We start from the raw sequence: 22,553 nt of genomic DNA, 5'->3' as shown, positions 1-22,553 counted from the left end.
AGTTTACAATCAAAGGGACAACGAGGTTCATGTATCCCCTCTCTGGCTCACCTCCACCAGGCTAACAACAACGCAGCGGTGTGCCTGCTCTACCTGGGCCGGCTGAAGGAGTCCTTGGGGCAACTGGAAGGCCTGGTGCAGCAGGACCCGGCCCTTTACCTCCATGAGAGCGTCCTCTTCAACCTGACCACTATGTACGAGCTGGAGTCGTCACGCAGTACCCAGAAGAAGCAGGCACTGCTGGAGGCTGTGGCCTGCCGGGAGGGGGACAGCTTCAACACTCAGTGCCTCAAACTGGTCTAAGAGGCGAGAGAAGGGACTGGGAAAGTGCGCGCACGCGCGAGTACACACACACACACACACACACACACACACACACACACACACACACACACACACACACACACACACACACACACACACACACACACACACACACACACTCCTGCATTCTCCTCCTGTGGCAATAACCCCCCAAGAGTAGACTTAAAAACAACCTAGCTCCAACAACAGAGGGATGGATGTTGATTTTTCCATCTGTTGCCACTTGCCTTCTCCTGAAGAATAGATGGGCGTAACCCAGGTGCTCATCTGTCTCCTAGCTAACCCACAGGTACACACGCCAGTTGTGTGGTCAACTTTCACCTTGGCACGTGTGCAGGAATAGGCATTACTTTCAATCTACTTCCAAGGAATGGTTCAACGTTAAGGAAATACACTAATTCACTTTTTTGCCGAGAGTTCGCCGGCAGCGTGTGAGTCTTTAGATCGGAAGCTTGAAAACTTGGCTTAGCACACAAAGACTTGGAACAGGTCAAAACTGTTAGCTTTGCTGTCCAGCAGGACAAAAAACAACAACCTCTACTGCTCTCTCAACGCATTTTGTATCATCAAGTCCATGTTACACTGCTAACACACCAATGACCAATGGGTAGCTAGCAGCTACTGCCAGCTTATTTGAAAGTGGTTTTTTTTGTTTTTTTTAACAAGTTTATGTGATGATGAACACATTTAAGTCAGACTGGCTTCCTATTGCAGTAATATAAGGGAGACGCGTTCGAAAAGTGAGGGTAAAATACTGTGATAGTCCAACTGAAATCCAGATGATTATCTAACCAACAGTTAGCAGGATGCTCGAGGCTTTCGTCCCCTGCCACCATCTTTTAATATCTGACAATTAACAAATGAAAAGGCTCACCCTTACCAGAACTTAATGGATGTTAAGAAAAAGAAATAAGTCAGTGGTAGTTGGATGGTTTATGTGTAAGTGTACAATGTTTGTTCACTTTCTTACAATATAAGCTACCAACTAGCAAGGCTACCAACATCTGGCTCGTCATTCATGCAGCTAGACTTGCACAGGACTCTCCTAAGACACACAGGGTCATTTCTATTACAATTTATTATGAATAAAACAATATATTGTTTCTACTAGTGACCCTTCAATGTGTTGGTAAGCAGACTTTTGCTATGCTAGGCATTTTTTTTAACTTTTTTTTTTTTAGCTCACCCCCCCCCCCCCCCGCTAGCTTTCAGAATAAGTGCGCTTTCCACAATGTTCAAGTATGCCATTAAAATCGCGTCTAATTTTACCACACTCAAGTGACGCCGCCACAGTTAAACACATCGAACCAAGTACTTGTAGACAGGAGAGAGGCCTCGGTTGAACTACAGACTGGTGGTGGTTTTAAGGGAGATGCAGGCTCATAATGTGAGACTCGTCATGGGCATTAGGCTGTGCTTAAAATACCACTGACTTTCTGCTGTCTGTCCTGGCTGGCTGGGCGCCGCATGGAACAAGCCCCTCTGATTGCATAGAATCCAGTCCACTAACCATAACATGTATATTAGAAATGCATATTTGTACATATCAAAGTAAATGAATTTTTTTTTTTTTTTTTTTTTTAGTTGAAATATATCAAAATGATTGTGAAATATTTTATTGATTTATCCTTGTGGGTCTTTAATTTTCACTGTTTACACAATGTGTTTATCATATTTATGTATTAATAAAAAAAGGAAATTTCTCTTCTTATCCTCAATAAAACAGCTCTTTTAAATGGACTTGTGGTGTTTATTGGAAATAAAAGCAAGGCAGAAAATGAAGTCATGTTTTATTATGAACTCTCATCTCATCACAATCCTCACTACTAATTCAGTCGTGTCAGTTATCAGTTACATAAACCTTCGAACCAGACGCTACCAAAATAACAAAAGCTCGTCTCTCCTTCATTCTGGTTCTTAACCTCTTGCTAAATGTAAATTTCTAGTGCCAAAAACAAAAGTCGGTTCAATAAAAATACAGCACAAACTGCTGGAGAGGAGTTGGGGAAAACAAGCTTCTGCTACAAGTCCAACCCTGCGGTCCAACCAATGACTGCTGCTACATGAATCCGTCTCCAAAGCCGTTTGACATTTTTAAACTACTGTTTCATACCCTGGTAGAATCAGACTCTTCACAACAGCGTTTATTTTGCACGCAGAAGCTAAACTTCACAAATTTTCCTCATCTCAAATGTAGAAGCGCAGAAGTGTGCAGCAAAATTGTAATAAAAATGGAAATTACACCCAAATTGTCCACGGTACATGACAAACTACTAACCTAGGACCCCTGAACCTGCCTGACTGTGAGCTCTTCAGTTCTGTTTTACAACCCCAGGGTCTTGCTCATCTTGTGTGTCCAAATGAAATACTGGTCATCCAAAAACGATTTAATTAAATTACAAAAATACGTTGTACTCATACTGCTAAGTGATCTTCCAGACGGCACCCAACACTGAGCAGAGAGACGGACATACGTGTAAGAGGAAATACATTTATAATCTCTCCTGCTTCAAATAGTAGCACAGAAGAAGAAGAACCCGAGCACCAATGACAACCTTGAAGAACACGTTTCACCTCCAATTCAGCCGTCCTTCCACCTCAGTTTGTTTTTCAGCGTTAGTTCAGTGCCGGATTCCTCTTGCCCACCTGTGGTTTACGTAGACCCGCCCCACTCTGCCTCTGATTGGCTGATGTTGATCGCCTTTAAGTAGAGGGGCTTGAGTGAGATGGTGTTCAAGAATATCAGGGGCCAATCGGATGCAGACAAGGGCGGGTCTTTGCAGAACGTGGGTGGGGTCAAAATCAGGGTGGCTATGTCACATGAGCCACTTGCATAAAGCCAAAGATTGAGATTAGTCAAGTGTACAGCAGTTTTTTTCTCTTCTACGGAGACTTTTAAAGTATTTTGTCACAAATTCTGTTTGACATGTTTTTTTTTCTTTCTAGTTGATAAAAATCGAGTCATCTCAAATGAATCCCAGTAAAACAGCCAGTATCTGCATCGTCCTACAGGAGCTCTTGAATCATGCACTTTATCAATACTCTGAGAACCTCTGTCATTACTGTCAGTCACAATCTCATGGAAGTCCAAGTGCAGTCCAGTGCAGCAGCTCCTTCTCAGGACGCCTGCAGAGAAGCTACGTAGCTCTGACGGATTTCAAAGTCGTCTGCAGGCCGGTTGTAGGCCTTCCACACTGGCTCGCCCACAAACAGCCTCATGGCTTTGGTGTAGTTCTGTGAAAGCAAGCAGTGGTTAGATCACGCTGAGCCACCCAGCCTGAGAATTTTGGGCCTAAACAGCCCAGAAGCGGACAAATTCCATCATCGTCCACAACCGCGTCTGGTCCGGTTCTGTGCTCGTGTATTTTGGGGACGGTAATGTTCTATTATCTGCCTGCTCTCATGTCATGTATCTGTCAGACGTACGGTCTCATCCAGGGTGAAGCGATGGTAGATGCCGGCCGGCAGGGTGATCAGGTCGCCCTTCCTCATGGCGATTCTAATCCAGCGGTCCTCCTTGTCTCTGACATCGAAGTAGGCCTGGCCGTCGAGGATGTAACGGATCTCATCATCCAAGTGCAGGTGTTCTTCGAAGAACATCTTCAGCTGAGAGGACAAACGCACAAAGGGTTTTCTTTAGTAGGTGCAGAAATCTTTTAACAACCAAATCCCTTTCAACACTGCTGAAAGATCCCAACAAATGTCTCGCTGTCAAAGAACCTTCTCCTCATAGTTGGGGAGCGTGTCCTCGCGAATGGTGATGATGTCCATGTAGGAGTAGCCTTGCTCTTTACGGATCTCCTGAAGCTCTGGGTCTGTTTCAAAGATGTCTGCATTCAGCTGCAGGAACAAGACAGCAGATCTGAGAACACACAAACACGCGCCTCTACTGAGATGAACACTAGTACTTTACATTTCAGAGCAGGTTCCATATTGTGGGAACAAGTCATATCTTTTGAGGACCAGGTACATTTCATGGTCCAAAGTATACTTTTCTCTCTCCGGTCCCTCCAGGGCTCTGCAGTCTGGTCTTTGTGCTCTGTTTTATGAGTGATTTGCTCAGAATTGATTTGACTTATTTGAAAGTTAAATTTAAAAAAAAAAGTAAATAGTGCCAAAGCTGTTGTTAAAATGTTCTAGAAAGTCCAAAGTTTAAGAGAATTATTGAAACATCATCTAGATACGATTCATAGGTCAAAACTCAGCAACATGAGGCTTAAGTATAAAAACTAGATTATCAACTCTCTGTTAAAAAAAGTCCCATCTCTTCCTCAGATTTATAGCGGGGCGGATGCTGCTGCATCTGCTGATACACGAGGAGCGCCACAGGCAGAAGCTGAGGACAGCGAGGAGTTTCCCATTTACAAGGAGCACCAAGGAGGCTAACGACTCTCGGCACACCACAACAAAACCTCTGCAACTCACAATAGTTTGTAACGATACTAAAGAACTATGCAGTACATGTAAATACACCACCTTTGGCAGTTCTGCGTGTAAATATGCGGTTTCTCTTCGCAGCTAGCTGTAGCAGCTAGGATAGCCGCGGGGGCTAACGCACCTTCCAGTGGAAAACTCCCAGCTTTTTTAATTCCTCCAGGGTAACCGACTGGTTCGGCTCGAGTCTATGCGGCTTCCTCTGGTCCTCATCCGAGCTATCCATGTACCACGCTTCCAAACCCATGCTAACACCGCTGGCCCGACAGTGTCTGCACAACTGAACTTTGCACAACACACACGTGACCATCGGGGCATCCATCCTGGAGGTGCCCGTGACGTATGAGGCGTTCGAGGACCCCGAGATCCATGAAGGAAGATCCATGAAGGAAGATACCGACACCAACGTCTTTGTGTTACATTTCAAATCTTGAAACTTGAAAGTAACAGTTTATCTCGAACTAAAGATGAAGGCAAAGGTGAGCGTTTGCTGCACCCCGGTGGACTGAGTGGGGACGTGCAGCTCCTCATTATATCAGTGGAACAAACACACTGATGCTAAATATGATCATAAATCATTGTATTTTTCTACTATCTGCATCGTTAACATAAACGCAGCTGATGGTCCGTATGTGTGCTCATGGATAAACTGAGAAAGTTAGAAAATTCCGACGAGGATGGGATTCGAACCCACGCGTGCAGAGCACAATGGATTAGCAGTCCATCGCCTTAACCACTCGGCCACCTCGTCTGGCCACTCGATGAAGATATGCCGATTTTTAAAAAAATGCTTTTTTTAATATGAAGTTGAATATCATGGTTAGGATATTTTATATCCCTCACATCCTTTACTACTCGGCAAATAAATCAATTACATGTTCTAACTCTGCACATTTAACGTTTATACCACATGATCGCGTACATGTCGTATTTGTCCGCCAGGGGGAGACAAAGACCACCTGAAAGGGAAGTAACGGTTATGGCAATCGTCGTTACTAACCGGTTCTAAAACAAGTTGGCCCAGCAGAAATGCTACGGTTGGGTTACTCGTCAAATATTTAACATGTACAAATATGACTATCGAGTCACGCCATTAGTCGTTATGTTCTTATTTTCGTTTTTTCTCCCCCCCCCCCACCCCACCTTAAAATTTACTTCTAAACGATTGGTCCAACATGTGTCAATCAAACATTACTACCGGTTGAAGACACGCCCCCTCAGAGATTAACCAATCAGATTAACGTAACCGCGCATTGCTATATGAGGGCATTTTTACTATGAAGTTCCATATTCCTCCAAAAAAAAAAAGACAAAAAATACAAACTTTGTTTCACTTAAAAGGAGCAGGTTTAAGTCGACTTTTGGTATCTAATCTCTGAGTTTAACCTTTTTTCTTTTGGTGTCACCACCTGTCCTGCGTCTCGTTGTGAGGTGACATATTAGAGTTGATCATGTTGATTTAGCAGGTTACCCATTTTCTATGAAAGGAAACTTTTGGAATATTTGCTATGTGCTGTTAGATCAACTTCATCTCGTGTTTTTTTAATACCTACGTTTTATCCTTTCATCTTATGGAATTTATTCCTATGCACTCATCCGTAGAGCCATTTATAAATCTAGTTAATATGGAGTCATGTAGTTTTTTTCCTTGCCTCTCATAACTTCAAACATTGCTGACTTGATACTAACTCAGCCTTTTCTTCTACAAAAGTCAGCTGATGAAAATATGCCACATCAGTCCTCTGTGTACTTATCGATGTGATGATTTTTTTCCTCAATTTCCTGAATTATAATTAAAAACTTGTCGAACACTCAATCAGGTGTGAATCACAAGGCAGAAGACGGACAGAGGGGATCGAACATTTATTTACCCTTATTAAAAGTTACAATAAAACCATTAACATCTTCAAACGATAGCAAAATAAAGAGAACCAAAAATATTGGCCAAAACATATTTACAGAGACAGTTTGCAGATAAAAAGCTCACATTTTGTACACAATCCCAACCCCTTCATCATAAACTCTGAAATGTGAACACTGCAATACTCAAGAAGCTTAAATGTGGTTTTAGCCAGAAAAAAAATCAAAATGCACGAACAAAGACATAGCTCTTTTCCCACCTCCCCTCCTTGATTTTTTTTTTTTTACTTTTCTATACATGACAAAATACTTGAAATTTGGGGGTAAAACATAGGAATGTAGAATTCTAAAAATTAAGATCATTTGAAAGGTTTATGTGTCCATATAACAGTCATTTCGAGTGAAGGAGATGGTCTGCCCCGCTCCGCGGCGGTGACAATCTTTAGATCCCAAAAAAGATGAGAAAAATGTTATAGGGCTGCCACGCTGTTAAAAAGGATGCTTCTCCATGAATTGGGAAAATAAGTCAGTATTCCTGATTCGCTCCACATCCAATCCATTACCTTCGCCATGCGCCAGTCCCTGTGTGTACCATGAGGGGGCGACACAAGCCGACACTTTCATCAGAAGAGGGCCCGGTGAGATTCCGTCTGTCGAAGAACTAATAAAAGGCAGTGAACTGGTGGTTGAATCAGCAAACGTGATATATCCTTTGTCTTCTTTTGTAGTTTTGTTTATAACTTTATGAACGTGGCACGAGTCTCTCATATATATATTTATATACTTTAATCTTGGAAAATCAGTTCAGTTGCCATGGCGAAGTCACTCTGCCTTGGCCTCCTCCTCAGAGGCTGCAGGTGTTGTGTCCTCGGCGGGGGCAGCAGCGGCGGCGGTCTCCTCAGCGGGGGCAGCCTCTGTGGCTGGGGCCTCCTCCACTGCCTTGGCCTCACCCTCTGGGGCGGCGGCCTCACCCTCTTTGGCCTCGGCGGCCGGCGTCTCCTCTTTGGTTTCCTTGGCTGCGTGGCCGTTCTCCTCTGGCTTGTCCTCGGTCGTGGGGGAGGTGGCCTCCTCCTTGCCCTCCTCACTGCCCTTCTTGTTCTTCTTCAGTGAGATGCCCTTGAACTTGAAGGAGTTCTTCAGGGAGAACTTCTTCTTCTTCTTGCCATCCTTAGCGGCCTCGCCCTCGGTTTTGGCAGCCTCGCCCTCGGCTGCAGGAGCGGGCTCGATGGCATCTCCGGCGCTGGTCTCACCCTCCTTGGCTGGTTCGGCTGTTCCATTTCCATCTGCGGCAGCCACCTCCCCGTCGGGCTTGGCTGACACATCACCATTGGTTTTCACATGGCCGTTCTCCTACAGAGCAGAGAATCATTAGAAACTCATTCAACTCATCAAACGTAGAATTGAACACACAAATGGATGAACAAATGCAACACTGCAATTCTTTAAATTTGATAATGACGGGCTAGTATCAGCCTGGAGCCCCCACACAGTTTTCCCATGTAAGAGGAGAGCTGACAGCGGTTAGAACAGCTGTTTGCACTACTCCAGTCGGACGCGAGAGGGCAGTAGTGCTGCACTAACGCCCCGACACGCTGAGGAACAAAGGAATCCCCACCAAGCTGGTTTCATCCGACAGCTGCAGCTCGCCATCTACAACTGTAGAGCTCTACATCAGCACAGCGACCGCGTCTGAGCCGACAACCATCGAGGGAAGTTTTCCTTCATTCATTTGTATTCTAGTAGAGAAGTCCATTCAGACGAACCCGGTTCGTTCACGCGTCTGCAGCGAAGCCTCCATCGCAGAAAACATCTTCACATCAACTTTCCTCACATTCAGCACTTTTAATAATCACGTTTCAGTCATTAAAGCGCGCAGTTTCACGCAGCTATTCAGAAATTTACACGTGAAAAGGTTTTTTTTTTGGGTGTGTATGTGTGTGTGTGTGTGTGTGTGTGTGTGGGAGGGGGGGGGGTTCTAGCTGGCGCCCGTCCGCGCTTTGTTTGCGCCTCCAGCAGAGCACATTTGCATCCTTTGCGCTCTTCGCCTCGCATCTTTTGTTTGGCGTGAGGGAGACTATTTTCCCCACCGACGACAGCCAACTCATGAGAGAGAACTCGGTCCAAATAGACACATTAAGCCAAATCTGACATCTTAACATCACATTTGTGAGGAATCAGGGAAACTCGCCCCTCTGGAGCTTGACGGGATCAACAAAGGCAGGTTCGGGTGCGCGCTGGGCTGAGCGGGGGGATGAGGGTGCGCTCGACGGGGGCTCTGCTGGAGCTCCTATCTCCATTTCTAACGACTCATCTTTGATTGAGTCAATTTGTATTTTTCCATACACATGTGTGATATCTAGGGACTTGAACCTGTGTTCTGGTGTTTTAGAGAGAGCAACAACTCGGCTGCCACCCTGAGCCCCGCCGTGGCACCCATGCTGGCAGTGGGCGTTGGGTGCCATGTGGCTCCCCGCAGAGCCCCGGCTCCATTTTACTCACCTGGCCGTTGGCTTTGGCAGCAGCAGGGTCAGCAGCAGCTTTCCCCTCAACAGATACTCCTCCCTTGGAAAACGTGGCTCCCATTTTTTTCCCTTTAGGTGTTTTGAACAAAAAAAATAAAAAAATCGAAAAAGAAAAACCTAGAGGAGTTTGAGATTTAAAAAATCCAGCTCTTGGATTGGTAAGATCTTGCCACAGAGGTGAGAAATCCAACCGGATCTCCTCCCTAAGCTAGGTTTGGAAACGAGAAGTTCCCCCCTTGTGTGACTGTGGAACCCACGGCAGCTGAGCACAAATTAAAGGATGTCAGGGATACGGCTGTGAGTATTTCAACCGCGCCTCAGAATCGACCGGAGGCTCCTCCCTTGGGCGTGGCTACAGAACCGAGTCCAATCAGCAGCCGGGGGATGGGCTTCCTTCCCCCCCTTGACACTGCAATAGTCTGCTGCTCAACTCGGTCTCACATCGGTGTGTCAGAAGATGTTGGACATTTTTTAAACTTGAAAAAAAAAGTGACCACCTGTTGCACGTGCTGTAGAAACTTTAATCATAACCTTTATAAGAAATGTGAGAATGTCACTTCAGCGGGGTTAAGCTGATATAATGATGGACAAACTACACATCCTGCCGTATATCAAGAATAATATCAGCAACATGATGACAAGACAGCAGGCGTATAAATGTCAGCTACTTTTTAATGAGTTTTCTCGAATATTCCTGTTTTTTTCCTCATTAAACAGCTGTGAGGTTGTTGTTTTCTGTTGGAATCCCTCACAAATATTGAGTTTGTTGGGCTGCAGATATTCTAAACTCTTACGTGAGGTTACGACAAACTCCTTTTCAGCCACTGCAGACTCTGAGTTGAGGCTGATTTTGGCCGCTTCCTCAGGCTCTCCGATACACAAGAACCAACACATTGTGATGTAAAGATCTTGATCTGCCTGTAATCTCAACACGCAGTACGACTCGTAAAAAGTAAAACTTGCTCTTTTAGGACCGTTATGTAACACGTAAGACAACAAGAAGCAGCTGAACTTGTTTGTCGTTGTCTTTTCGTGTCATCTGAGGAATTGAGGCATGAATGTAGGAGCTAGCATGATATATTTTCACGTTATTACCTCAGTTGATGAAAAAAAAAAGGAGCATCTCTGAGTGTTCATGTGTTTTTAAAACTGTGGTCACTATCATGTTGCTAAACAGGACTACAGACACCATCTCAGCGGTGGACAGGAGCCGTGACCTTGACACGGTCAAGACGAAATCGTGTGTCCGAGCGCTAGTTCATGCTTAGCATAACCTCGGATTTGTGCGCCAAAAATCGTCAGTGCGGTGTTCATCGGCGAGGCTCGTCGCGCTGAGCAACACTTTAAACTTCACGTGAAGCCCCCACCACCGTGAGCCTGGGGGTTCGTTGCCGTTGCGTTGAGTTTCTTTGCGAACTTTCCCGTACTTCAAACAACAACAGCAGCGAGTTAGTTTGCATTTCACGCTTTTCCGGTCAGAACAACAGTTACAGTCCCTGCATTGCCTGCAACACCCGAAAGGCTTCAGAGCAGCGGAGGAGGTGGTGTGTGTGTGTGTGTGTGAATATGGAGAAGGAAATTTGATGCTAGGGGCAAATGGAAAGAACTGTTCACGTCAGCAGGTGGCAGTAGTCTGCGTTCAAAAGTTGAGACGGCAACAAAAAAAATGTTTTGTTTTTTTTCATTTTCTGCAACTGTCTTAAATGACAAAAGCAGAATAATTCCACTGAAGAGCTTGAAGATTTTAGTGCCAACCAGCAGCATTTGAATGAGTGACAGTGAATTTGATTGGTACCTAAGTGACCGGCCTGACTTTTCAAGACTAGACTCCTTGCGTAACACCCCGTCGGCCTGGTACTCAGCGGAGACCCTGTGATGACTCCGAGGTTGCTTTGTCCCAGATGCAGACAGAGAGACAGACAGTCACGAGGCCTCCAAGCCAGACGAGTGAATCCCACGATTGCAACGATGACACTGCAATTTTCTGGAGCTGATAGGTTCTTCTCGTGATGCCGAAGGGTCGGGGTTCATATGTTTCAAGCTGAGTTATGAGTTCTAGCGCTTCCGTTGCCCTACCAGCCATGGGACAGGGTCATATGCTCATTATATGCCAGCTGCATTCTTCTCAACCCATTATTCTTAATTCTGGCAACCTTAACCAAATTATCCCGTGTTTCCCATCATAGAGGCCCTCGTTTATCCCACCGATGAATCCGTGCCAGCAAAACGACACTCCATCTGCTTGTCATCTTTATAGGACTTAATTAATTTATGATTTCCTCTTATGAAAGTCCTTTATTCTTCGGAGGCATCTCTTTCTCACATTCCAGCACTCCAAAAGCACACAGCGAAAACCCCTCCACGCATACATACACTCACACAAACATGTCACAGCCGTGGTATGCGAGGTATGCATACGCCACCCAGAGAATGATCTCCATCCTTTCACTGGGCTGAACTTCTCAGAATGGAGCCCCCTCGGGCTTTTTAAATCTTCAACCCACCCCCCACCACCACCCACTCCGGCCAACCACCATCCCTCTATACATTCTCTCAATTTGAGTCAAGAAAAAGAAAAAAAAAATGTTTGAAAGAGCGTCTTTCACCCCCCCCCCCACCCCCCAGTGGACCATGCATGCGTCTTATCATGGCTTTGGAATTCCTCGTTGCTCTCTGATGTGGGACGCCCGAGTCGGGTCTTGACTCCAGTGAGGTCTGTGCATTCAGGTTGTCAGATTTCAAAGGGATGTTCCTGGTTTAAAGAACACAAGAAAGAATGTTCTCACAGCAGGAGAGCCAAGCTGCTGCAGACACCTCTGGCCAGGATGACCTCAGGTTTGTTACCCATAAACCCCCAGTTCCAGCTGATGGCCACATGGGCACATGCACTGGTTTGTTGTTAAATAGTTTGAGTGTCTGGCAACTTAAGCAGGCTTTTAAAGAGTCCTGTCTTGTGAATAAAGCACAAGGACTGTGATTGAGTGCTCGAGCTTCAAGTTGAGAAAACAGCCTTTACATTTTCCGTGCACTTTACATGATGATCCATCTTTTTAGAAGCTTGATTTTTAAAAATGGCAGAAAAGATGCTCCCTCGCTCCTGACGCCTATGGAGTCAAAGAGACGAGTGTGTTTTATTTCTGCATTTCAGGCTTGACGGTTAATGTCAAGGACGGGATTTTTAAATGTCAGTGTGATTCCAGAAATGTGAAACTGACGTCCAACACCCATCCGACAGTCTGGTGTCCCCATAATCGACATGACTTAAAAAAAAAAAAAAAAAACACATTATGTGGAAGTGCACATGAAACTGCTGATGCAAGTGTCCATGCGTGTGTGCTGCAAACAAAACTAAAACTTTTAGGAAGTTAGCTTAGCATCATACATACCAGTGACGTAGCGGTGGCTTTTCAAGCTCTCAACAAGAGACTGAAGTATCGCTTTTATTCTTTTTACAGACGGATCCCTGCATTCATTGAGGGAAGAAATGTCAAGTTTATGGCTGGAGTGACCATCAATAACACAGTTCGGGTGAAGAGAAGCTCCATCATTCCTCGTCTTCACTGCGTCAGAGAAGCTGCAAATGTGCTGAATGCCGACGACGAGCGCCTCGCTACTACACACTTGCAACACGTATTGTGATGATAACAAGGTCTGATTTCCTTGAAAAAAATGAGGCTGGAGGACTTCCTGTGTCCTCGGCCTGCCTACTTATTTTTGTCACGTTTCAGATGGTGCGTCTTCTTCTCTTTACACACTCCACCCCCCCCCCCCTCAGAACTAGTCAATGCCTGTTTGTGTGGTTGCCCATTTTTCATGCCCTGACACAGGATGAGCTCTCAAATTCGCTAAAAGCTTCCATTGTATCTCTCAGCAAGCCGACTGATGAGCATCACAAGTAGAGAAGGAGGAGAAGGAGGAGGAGGACTGGAATAGAGGAGGAGTGGGGGGGGGGGGCTCAGACATATTTCCTTGAGGTTCCTTTTCAGGTAGGAGATGATTCCAGCGTATCAGCTTGATGAACGTGTCATTTCCACGGTGATTCATTTGCACACAACGACAAGACCAAGATGAAGCCTTCGCGAAGGTTTTGTGAAACCCTGATTGCAACAAATTTGATGTGACACAGCCAACGGCCCAAATAACACCTAATGACATGCAATTTTGTGAGACGCCAAGAAAATTCATTTCATAATTGGAGTAAATGCAAGGAAAATGCAGCAGAAGCTGCTGCTACGACTATGAAAACAAAGCGAATTAGAAAAAAAAAGCAATCTTTTAATTACCGCAAACGCAGCAGCAGATTGATTTGGAGCTTTGTTTGTATGTTTTATACGACTGTATCATTCTATATTGATTCTGTCTGGCAAAAACGGAAGATTTGCATGGCCAAGCACCTAATTACAAAGAGAATCAGGTGCACAGCCCTCTTCACTGGCATGAATAGGGGCGTGTAGACTTAAAAGAAAGCCCTTTGTGATGTTAATTAATTCGATCAACTGGCTTATTGACTGTTAAAAGGCCCTCACCAGCAGGCAACCACAAAGCAGCACATGGCAGCCATCTTGGCCGGGGCTTGTGCAGACGAATCTGTCTGTCGGGTTCTGGCAGTGGCTCTGGGAGCAGGAGGAGGAGGAGGAGGAGGAGGAGGAGGAGGGATGTAAATGTCCATTGCTCAGCCAGGCTTGCATGTTTGACTTGCTTCATTGATAAAATTGTCATCCACACGGGAGCTTGGAAACACAACATAAACTTTAAAGATGGCGGAACAGTAATCATGATGAGAGCTCCCCCTCCCCTCTTCTCTGTCTCTCTGTGCCGAAGGTGGCAGACACTCATGATGCGACATACCCCTCCCTTCATTTCTGTGTGCGTGCAGACATGCTACAGAGCCGGTTGCCATGGCAACTACTGCTTCTATCGACGTCTGATTTTACGGGCAGACGTGGTCTAGTGGGAACCCAGTCAAGGGCAGAGAATGGAGGAGGATATGGCTTTGGCGTTGTTTTTGTTTGTCTTATCATTTTCGGGTTTGTTTATTTGAGATGACTCCAACTCCCACAATTTATGCAACTGAGACTCGCAACCTCTGTGACCGCAGGAAAGTCAAGCGTGGTTTCCTTTTAACCTTTAGCCTCACCACCTCCCTGTCTGGCTAAATTTTCTCTGCAATCATAAATTCCTCTTCTCGGTTTCAGACATGCACCACACATTCTTGCCCTCCCCTCTCTCTGTTTTTGTCTCCATTCCAGCCAGGTAAGGCAGCGGCGAGAGATAAAGCAGATGGAGTGAAAGGAGAGGGTGAGGGGTTAAGAAGCTCAGAGAGCATTGATGATTGAAGTAGAAGAAGATAGGGGTGTGTGTGTGTGTGTGTGTGTGTGTGTGTGTGTGTGTGTGTGTGTGTGTGTGTGTGTGTGTGTGTGTGTATGTGTGTGTATGTGTCAGCAGACAGGGGCACACAGTAGTAGGCCAGCTCATCCCCACTGGCAACAGTGCAGCAGCATTACTAGGTCAGTGTGCCATCATCTCCTGCATCATTATCACTGCCTGCTCTTCCTCCTCCACTCTTTATCCCTCCTTCTCTTCCTTTTAGTTGTTCTCTCCTCTCACACTCCCATGATGACGGGATGAGATGTTTCAAGGACCGAATGGAAACCTGGTTAGACTCTGACGATGTGGCCGTGTGAGGCTTAATTTGAGTTCCAGTGCTGTAAGGGTCATACTTGGCATATGAGAGACGCTCTCAGGACTCACACACAGTATTACTGTAACTAATTCGTAAAAAAACCCACAAACTTTATATATTTATTGTCTTCATACAGACAACAAAGACATCTACCTTCTGCATTTGACCAATAAAAGAACCGAGGGCCTTCTTCTGTTCGGCTGCCAGCTAAACTGAAGCATGGATTTGGTGTTTCACAAGGGAACAAGGGTACTTCTAGTTTCATTTCCCAGAAATGGTTGGATTACTGTGGTAAACATCTACTTAACTATCCAGCCTTTCCCACTGAATGATTGTGCAACTACAATCGCATTTTACTCACCTTTGAAGGTTCTGCACTTCTCTGTCTTTATAGTCGGGAGAAAATCAATTGCGTGTTTGATCGTACAAAGCAGACGGAGATTAGCAAAGAGACGTCTGTGTCAAGCTTTTTTGGAGGCCCTTGTTAGTTCCAATAAAAAAATTTAGTGTAGCTTAAGAATGATATTTAATGTGAAAATGCTCATAGGAACAGCCCTGGTTCCTCTGGACCAAATCTGGCATGTACACATCATGACTCTGAGGTCAAACATAAATGAGCCTCATCTTGACAAATTTGTGCTACTACTGGCTAAATATACTATTATCACACACACACACACACACACGCACACACACACACACACACACACACACACACACACACACACACACTGGCTTGTGCTAACACTTCTCCACATCGTAACACACATTGTAACACACACACTGTACCAAAAGACAACAAGCTTGCATCCCTGCAGCATAGCTGTAAATAACAATTAGCATAGGCTAACATTCCTCGACGGGGCCTCCTGTCCTTTCAGATGGAGCAGATGGCGTTCCTGAACTGATCTCCAAAACTGTAGGTTCACTACTTGAGTTAAGGCCAATTATTTTGTCATCAGCCGTGCACCACAGGAGTTGATCCCTCTCGTCTGATTCCGTCATGTCCTTGTTCTGTGCTTGTGTGTGTGTGCAACTGTACTACACCTCTCCCATGGGCAGAGAAAGCTTCCTATGCCTGGAACACTTGTCATCAGAACTGAACTTGAAATGAAAATCATGCTCAGGATGGGCACAGATCACCCAGGGCGTGAAGATGTGAAGACGGACAGTTAAAAAAAAAAAAGTTGGATCTTTTATAAATCACTGTACTAACTAATAACACAGGAACTACTGTGCGGTCAGAAAAAAAAGACGCAGCTCCATTTATGAAGGACTTAAAAACACTGTGACAGAAAGTCACGGTCGTGTAATTTTGCTCTCAGAAAGCCTGACACTCTGCGCTGACCAGTTCCACTCACTCGGCTGTATTTCATGACAGCTTTGCATTCCTGCGTGAAATGAAAGCACACAAACATGTTCCCTGCTGCTCAGAAATAGCTGGCAGCACCACTGCCATTTGTTTGGTATACACAAAGACGTATATACGACAACAGCCACTTGCGTGCAACTGCATGCAAATGTGTTTACCCCCAGCACTGCTAGACACACACACACGCACACACACACACACACACACACACACACACACACACACACACACACACACACACACACAATCTCATTAGGTCAGTTCTGGGCGAACTGCTAGCTGGGGCTTTTTTCTCCCAAACTGTGAGATCATCACTCTCTCTGAGCTCCCGTCAGGGTTTTCTTCTTTCGTCCGTCTCCTCAACAACCCCCCCCCCCCCCCATACTCACCCCCCCCAACCCCTCTCTCTTGAACCATCCTCATTGTAATGCAGATTTAAGGATCATGTGGGGGATGGGTACAGAGGGGGATGGGGAGCAAGGAGGTTTGTGGGGAGGTTGTGGTTGGTGTTGAGTATGACCTGGCAGCCCTGCTGTGCCTCAGCGGGCAGTCTGGCGTTGGCTGGAGGGGGGAGGGGAGCCCAGGAGACAGAAAGAGAGAGCTTCGAGGTTTATCCCCCACCCAGCCTGTATTCATGACTCAGACATCAGATATCAACATCCTGGCTGCATCTTAAAATAAGAGACGACAGATGTGCCCCTCGTGTTTCTGCTCAGCAGCATCCAGAAGCAGAGCGGAGGAGAGAATGATGCTGCGTGGCGTTTAGGTCTGTCTAGACATAATGAGCTTAATGCCACCGAGGTGGTATTGTTGTTCCCTCTGTCATAGACTAACATCACATCTGAAAATACACAGCGATCATCATTTTGCAGTGTATTATCCTTGTTGAAGTATTAAATCCCACCAATTTGCCTACACACACTGTTGTGCTGTCTGGTGAATTAAAGGGTTTCTACAAGCGTGTGTACCAGATCGGTGTGTGTGAGCGCGTACATTCAGGGGCGATCGAGACCTCATGTCTGCAGCTTAGACTATGGCCACCCTCGTCCCAGCTGTCGGAGTGTAATCCAGCTCCTCTCAGAGCAGGAGTCAAACCTTACAGAGCTCCTCTGACAAAGCCAACCCACACATTCCTTACAGACACACACCACAATGGGGGGGGGGGGGGGGGGAAGAGATGGTCGGGAGCTGAAAAAGGCCCCCGGTCCACAGTTGATACGCGGCCTTTGTGTTTTAATGAGCCATGATTGGGATGGATTCATTGACTCTGCAGCGCTTTTTGCACTGGAAAAAGAAATCCAGCTCACGTCTGTTGTTGAATCTTCATTTCCTGTTTGATTGCGCTCGAAAGGCACAGGAACCAAGTAGCTTCACTTGTTTACATTTGTGGAGAGTGCTTTTTTTTTCTCTCTCTCTCTCTCTCTCTCTCTCTCTCTCTCTCTCTCAGAGAAACGAGTGCAGCTTTGGTACAAAGCAGTTCATGATTCAATGGATTTTCTAAACGGCACAAATTTGCTAAAAAGATGCAAGTCCTGCAGCTGATTGATGGATTTCCCCGTTCACTGTGAGAGAGCCACATAACATAAATCCGCCAATAAAAAAAAAAAAAAAAAAAAAAAAGAGTTTTGTGCATTTAACCCAGTTTTGCTTGATCCATTATTTGGTTATCATTTTGCTCCAGTTTTCATTTTTATCCATCTGCTGTTGCAGCTGGTTTGTCATGGGGTATCAGCGCTGTGTGTTATGCTTGTTTGTGAGTGACCTATTTATAACCCCCCCTCATCTCTTGCCCCCATTCCCTCTCTCTTGTCCTCCTCCAGTTTATCAAAACAGTTACATAAAAACGGCTCCCTTTGAACCAGCAGTGGGCCGTCACCGTGGCATCAAACTCTTGAGTTATTCAATAATTCAGAGGATGAGGAGAGGTGCTGAGTCTGAGTTAAATCACGCTCTTTGTGGCATAATTGACAGGTAACATAATAAACCTAATCAATTCCAAATAAACAGAGGATACCTTTTTCTTATGAGCCATCCCTGATGTCTATTTATGCATTCACCTTTGCTTTTCTTCTGTAAATGTCTGCTGCACCTTTGGGTTTGGATGATTGCCTGCAGACCTCAAATGCCAGTCATGCAAATGAGGTTAGGAGACTCCAGCCCTGGAGCTCCTTCTTCTCATTAGATTAATGACTGAGGCTATAAAGACAATGACTTCAACCTCTCAAAATCTCACCCAGCCTGCTGGGAGTGACCTCTGGCCAGCCTTCACAGCTCCATCATCTCACCATAGACAGCATCGCATTTACCTCTGACTTCTGGCAAACCAGCAGGCCTCACTTACCATTGTACCAGCAGGCTCCCCCCCCCTCTGTCTCTCTCTGTCTCTCTCTGTCTCTCTCTCTCTCTCCCTCTCTCTTTGTCTCTTATCACACTTTGACTGATCTGCCCAAGTGTGTTTGCAGTGTGGCATTAAGCTAATCTCCACTGGTCTGCTCAAACAGCCTGACCAATCTGCCCAGTTGAATCCTGCTCGTCCAGCTCCGGTCAGCCTATAACTACCTTCTGACAGTGATTGCTAGTGATTGATTAGGGATTTATTGGATGAAACAGGGGGAAGGGATGGAGGCGGAGGGAGGTAAGGATGTGTGGGTACCATGGGTAGTTATTTAATCTCATCAGGAAATGAGTGCAGTCAGTTTAAGATTTATTGTTACGGCCTCTATTATTCTCTCATACATTCACTTCTTGTCAGCATTTGCGATAGCGTCCTGACAGGCAGATGCATTAGAAACAGAATGGGATGTGTATATCTCGGCTTGACAGGTACAATATGAGAGACACCTGCTCTGACAATGGCTCAGGGAAGAGAAAGCCATTTGTCAGGGAGACGGTGGGACTTCCTTTGTGTGTCTCCCCCAGTGGGGCTTACTAACAAGGTTATCACGGGTCAGTGGTGAGCGAGGGCTGAAGATCAATGGGGGAGCAGTTAGGGGTCCGCAATGGAGTTCTCAGGACGGGTGACAGCCGGCGGTCTGTCGGGGGCCTTGGACATCAGTCGGTGCAGGTGTCATGAAGTTGTGCGCCATATGATCAGGTGCTCCTGGAAGAGCTCCAGAACATGTAAGCCGATCAGGTACCGGTTGGGCACGTATGGGGGATAATCTGCTTGAACCAGATGACAATGATTTCAATATATGGAATATATATATATATATATAAAGCAATAATTTGATGAGATTGTCACTTCTTTATTGATGTCACTGGAGGATCAACACCTATAGAAGTGCAACATAACCCGTGTCTCCGGGAGACAACCAGAGGGATGTGGCACACGCTCAACAACAGCAATTTGATCAGTGTCCATTGTGGCCTAATTTCTGTCCCCTGCAGGCTCAGTGCCCTCAGGGACAGAGGGATTTCGTTCTGGTAAGCAAAGACTGTTGAACTAGCAAAGCTATTTGGTGTCATGATTGGTCCCCGGAACCTATGATGGATGGTGATGTGGCTGTTTATATGGTGGTTTCTTTTGCTAAAGAATTTGCCCCAAGGGCTTAATTCCTGAAACTTGCAATTTGCCTCTGTATGCAACCAGAATCCAACGCGCCTCCAACGGTTGAGGGCGTTTTTACCTGCATATTTTGATGCAGATCACTTTCACACAGGGATGGAAACTCCCCAAATTTTGCAAAAAACAGTTCATATGAAATTTTTCAGGCTTTTTTTTTTTTTTTTAAAGAGTAAATGAACAAAAAGGAAGATAAAAAGCCCTAAACAGCTTCTCCCTCCACCGTCACCTCCACAGAGATTCCCAGACTTTACCTTCCAGCTGAAGGTGAAACCCTCAAGACACTTGGCCAAAGGTTTGTTTCTGTCAATCATGATCTCTTCTATGCTGCCATGTATAATGTTGCCTATACCTCCACACTCTGTCACACACACACACACACACACACACACACACACACACACACACACACACACACACACAGTACACAACACCACACAACCTGATTTATTTGCTCCAAACCACTTTATGGAAACAGCTGTAATTTGCATTTCCTTTTTTGCGTCAATTCTAAAAATTCACATAAATTTTCTTGACACTTAAATGGATTCAGAGCTAATGGACATGTACTTCTTCACAAGTCCCAAAGGGTTTTTTATCCAAGGATTTGACTGAAAGACGGACACTCAGTGGTCTACTGCATTAATGTGTGTATGAACAGATTTGATCTTGAATTGAAAGCGCAAACAGTTTCAGAACTTTACGCAGGCATTGTCACAACTGACTCAACATTTAGCTCATGAGAAATGGTTGATGATTATTCTTTCAATTTAGTTGGATATTTTTAAAGGAGACATTGCCCAGTGGACCCTTAATCAAGAAGGGATTTTTACACGATAGCTGCCTGTGCAGTGAAGGCACCGTCTCAGCTCCTCTTCCACAATCCAAAACAGATTTATTCAACCAACATTCAAATCTCTTCTGAAAGTGCATCATGTCCCAACATTTTGGTGGACCTGGGGTTGGATCAAGGTGCAGCTGGAGATGAGCGACAAGTCAGTGCCTTGTGGCAACACGTACCGACCCCCAGACCCTCGGCGGGGGGGATGTCCTATAACAACCATAACACTATAACACTCGCTTATACACACCTTGAAAATGTGCGCAGAATATATCACCCGCTGTGTAATCCAACCCAGCAGTGACTCACTCTTGAACATGTCAGATCATGTTTGTTCCAGTGACCCCGTATACCTCACACTCAAGACCTGAGTCTTTTTGTTGCCTTTTCTATTTTTCTGTCTTTTCTTATTTTGTGCGAGCTTAAGCGTCACCTGTGAAATGACTTGATGGTTCGTGGTGCACTTCGCAGCATCACATTTCCTCCCACACGTTCTCACTCACTCGTTTCTACATCGTCTCCTCCTCCCTCTTTCTCATTCTGACCTCTTTTTGGTGTTGCTCTTATTTCAGTAAATGTAACTACTGTTCAACTCTCATTAGCTCAACCTCGCTCTGTTCTGGTCTCGCTGCCATTGTTTGAAGTACACCAAGAAAGTCAGTGCTGTAATTACTGTGTACCACAGCAGAGCAGAAGTATAAATACTCACAGTGGCATCCACGTCGAGCTGACGCACAAGAATAAACCTGCCTTAAGTCTTAAGTGGGTTTATTTCTATATGCTAATATCACATTACCTGGCACCTGCATCCTATTTATAATCACACACATTTCATCAGTGCATTTTCAGTGCACATTTTATGAATTCCTGCGTGGATTTTCTCATCATCCTCATTTCTTCATAGAAGCATCTTGGGTTTTGATAGGAGACATTTTTAACTGTGCTCTGGCAACGCTCTCTGCAGTGCATTCACAGGATTCTTACAGGGAGATTTATAGAGGTGTAATAGCAAAGTTACTTGGGTGGTTGCAAATTGTTCTTCCTAATGGGCTGAGCGACCCCCGTCTCCTCAAGGTCACGGTGATCCTGACTAATTAACAACCAGCAGCCAAGCGCCCTGACAGGCTTTATCTCTGCTCCTGTTCCATCATCAAATATCTCAAACCCACCGTCCCAGGGTGTGTTGATCTCACACACACACACACACACACACACACACACACACACACACACACACACACACACACACACACACACACACACTGACAAATTGTCACACTAAAGGTTGTTCAAGGACACCGTCTCTATCTTGATGGATGAGCATGTCACGTATGTGTGTGTGTGTGTTCCCAAAATGCTGTGTCACAGTATAACAAGGAGTAGTTTCGGGTCAGCAGTGGTGGGGGATTGACGAGATGAATGTTTTGCTATCGCAGCTGTGGAGCATAAACACAACACCGAAAAACAGGAGCTCTCCCTGTTGGGTGTATTTCTAACATCCCAGACTATAGACCCATCTTCCTGTCTCCAAGCGCAGGCCGAGCCACCTTATAAGGGCCGAGGGAGCTTGGACCTGGGGGACAGCGAGCTAATGGCGGCTGGGCCTGATGTATGGGCTTGTTATTCTACATTGAGAGGAAGGAAACAGCTGATTATTGATATCTGCTGAGTGTCCAGGATGAGTAATGTGGACATCCAACCAAAACAGCTGTTCACTAAGCTCTTGGCAGGTGGACCTAATCAATAAAAAATACTCCGCTCAGATGAGAGTAATGGAGAGATATTCGTCTATTCTTTGGCCTTGTGACACAGCGGTGATGAGATTTTGATGCTACGCACAGACACAGCAGCTTTTGATATCTGCCAAAAGGATCCATTGTCAGTGCTCTCTTCCACTGAGATCTCGTGCCATCTCACATAGGCTCACATGCATCTTCATATAGAGTAAGACA

The 22,553-nt window shown here is 45.4% G+C and overlaps 3 protein-coding genes and 1 non-coding gene across 6 annotated transcripts in view; 1 reads left to right on the top strand and 3 right to left on the bottom strand.

The window, feature by feature from the left end:
• Window positions 1-2,064, top strand: part of trappc12 (trafficking protein particle complex subunit 12) — a 30,455-nt gene extending 28,391 nt beyond the window's left edge. For all 3 annotated transcript variants that reach the window (XM_086182088.1, XM_086182087.1, XM_086182089.1), the window contains exon 12: window positions 61-2,064. In XM_086182088.1, coding sequence (XP_086038214.1) covers window positions 61-303 — 243 coding nt within the window. In that variant the 3' untranslated portion in view covers window positions 304-2,064. The remainder of the gene's footprint in view (window positions 1-60) is intronic.
• adi1 (acireductone dioxygenase 1) lies at window positions 2,012-5,224 on the bottom strand. The gene is made up of 4 exons (XM_086182092.1): window positions 4,883-5,224; window positions 4,045-4,164; window positions 3,751-3,930; window positions 2,012-3,558 (listed from the first exon to the last, which is right to left on the bottom strand). The coding sequence occupies exons 1-4, from the start codon at window positions 5,141-5,143 to the stop codon at window positions 3,442-3,444; spliced, it is 678 nt and encodes a 225-aa protein (XP_086038218.1). The 5' UTR covers window positions 5,144-5,224; the 3' UTR covers window positions 2,012-3,441.
• Window positions 5,225-5,427: 203 nt separating this feature from the next.
• On the bottom strand, window positions 5,428-5,509 carry trnas-gcu (transfer RNA serine (anticodon GCU)). Its single transcript has one exon. It is a non-coding gene; the product is annotated as a tRNA-Ser (tRNA).
• Window positions 5,510-6,606: 1,097 nt separating this feature from the next.
• marcksl1a (MARCKS-like 1a) lies at window positions 6,607-9,426 on the bottom strand. Its single transcript, XM_086183312.1, has 2 exons — window positions 9,118-9,426; window positions 6,607-7,968 (listed from the first exon to the last, which is right to left on the bottom strand). Exons 1-2 carry the CDS (start codon window positions 9,199-9,201, stop codon window positions 7,441-7,443), a joined length of 612 nt encoding a protein of 203 aa, XP_086039438.1. The 5' UTR covers window positions 9,202-9,426; the 3' UTR covers window positions 6,607-7,440.
• Window positions 9,427-22,553: the final 13,127 nt, after the last annotated feature.

Source organism: Aulostomus chinensis, chromosome 17 (genome assembly GCF_037954235.1).
Source record: "Aulostomus chinensis isolate RoL2024-O1b breed Wild chromosome 17, RoL_Achi_v1.0, whole genome shotgun sequence".
NCBI lineage: Eukaryota > Metazoa > Chordata > Actinopteri > Syngnathiformes > Aulostomidae > Aulostomus > Aulostomus chinensis.
The sequence above is the reverse complement of the archived record's forward strand: the minus strand, read 5'-3'. Positions and strand labels throughout refer to the sequence as shown.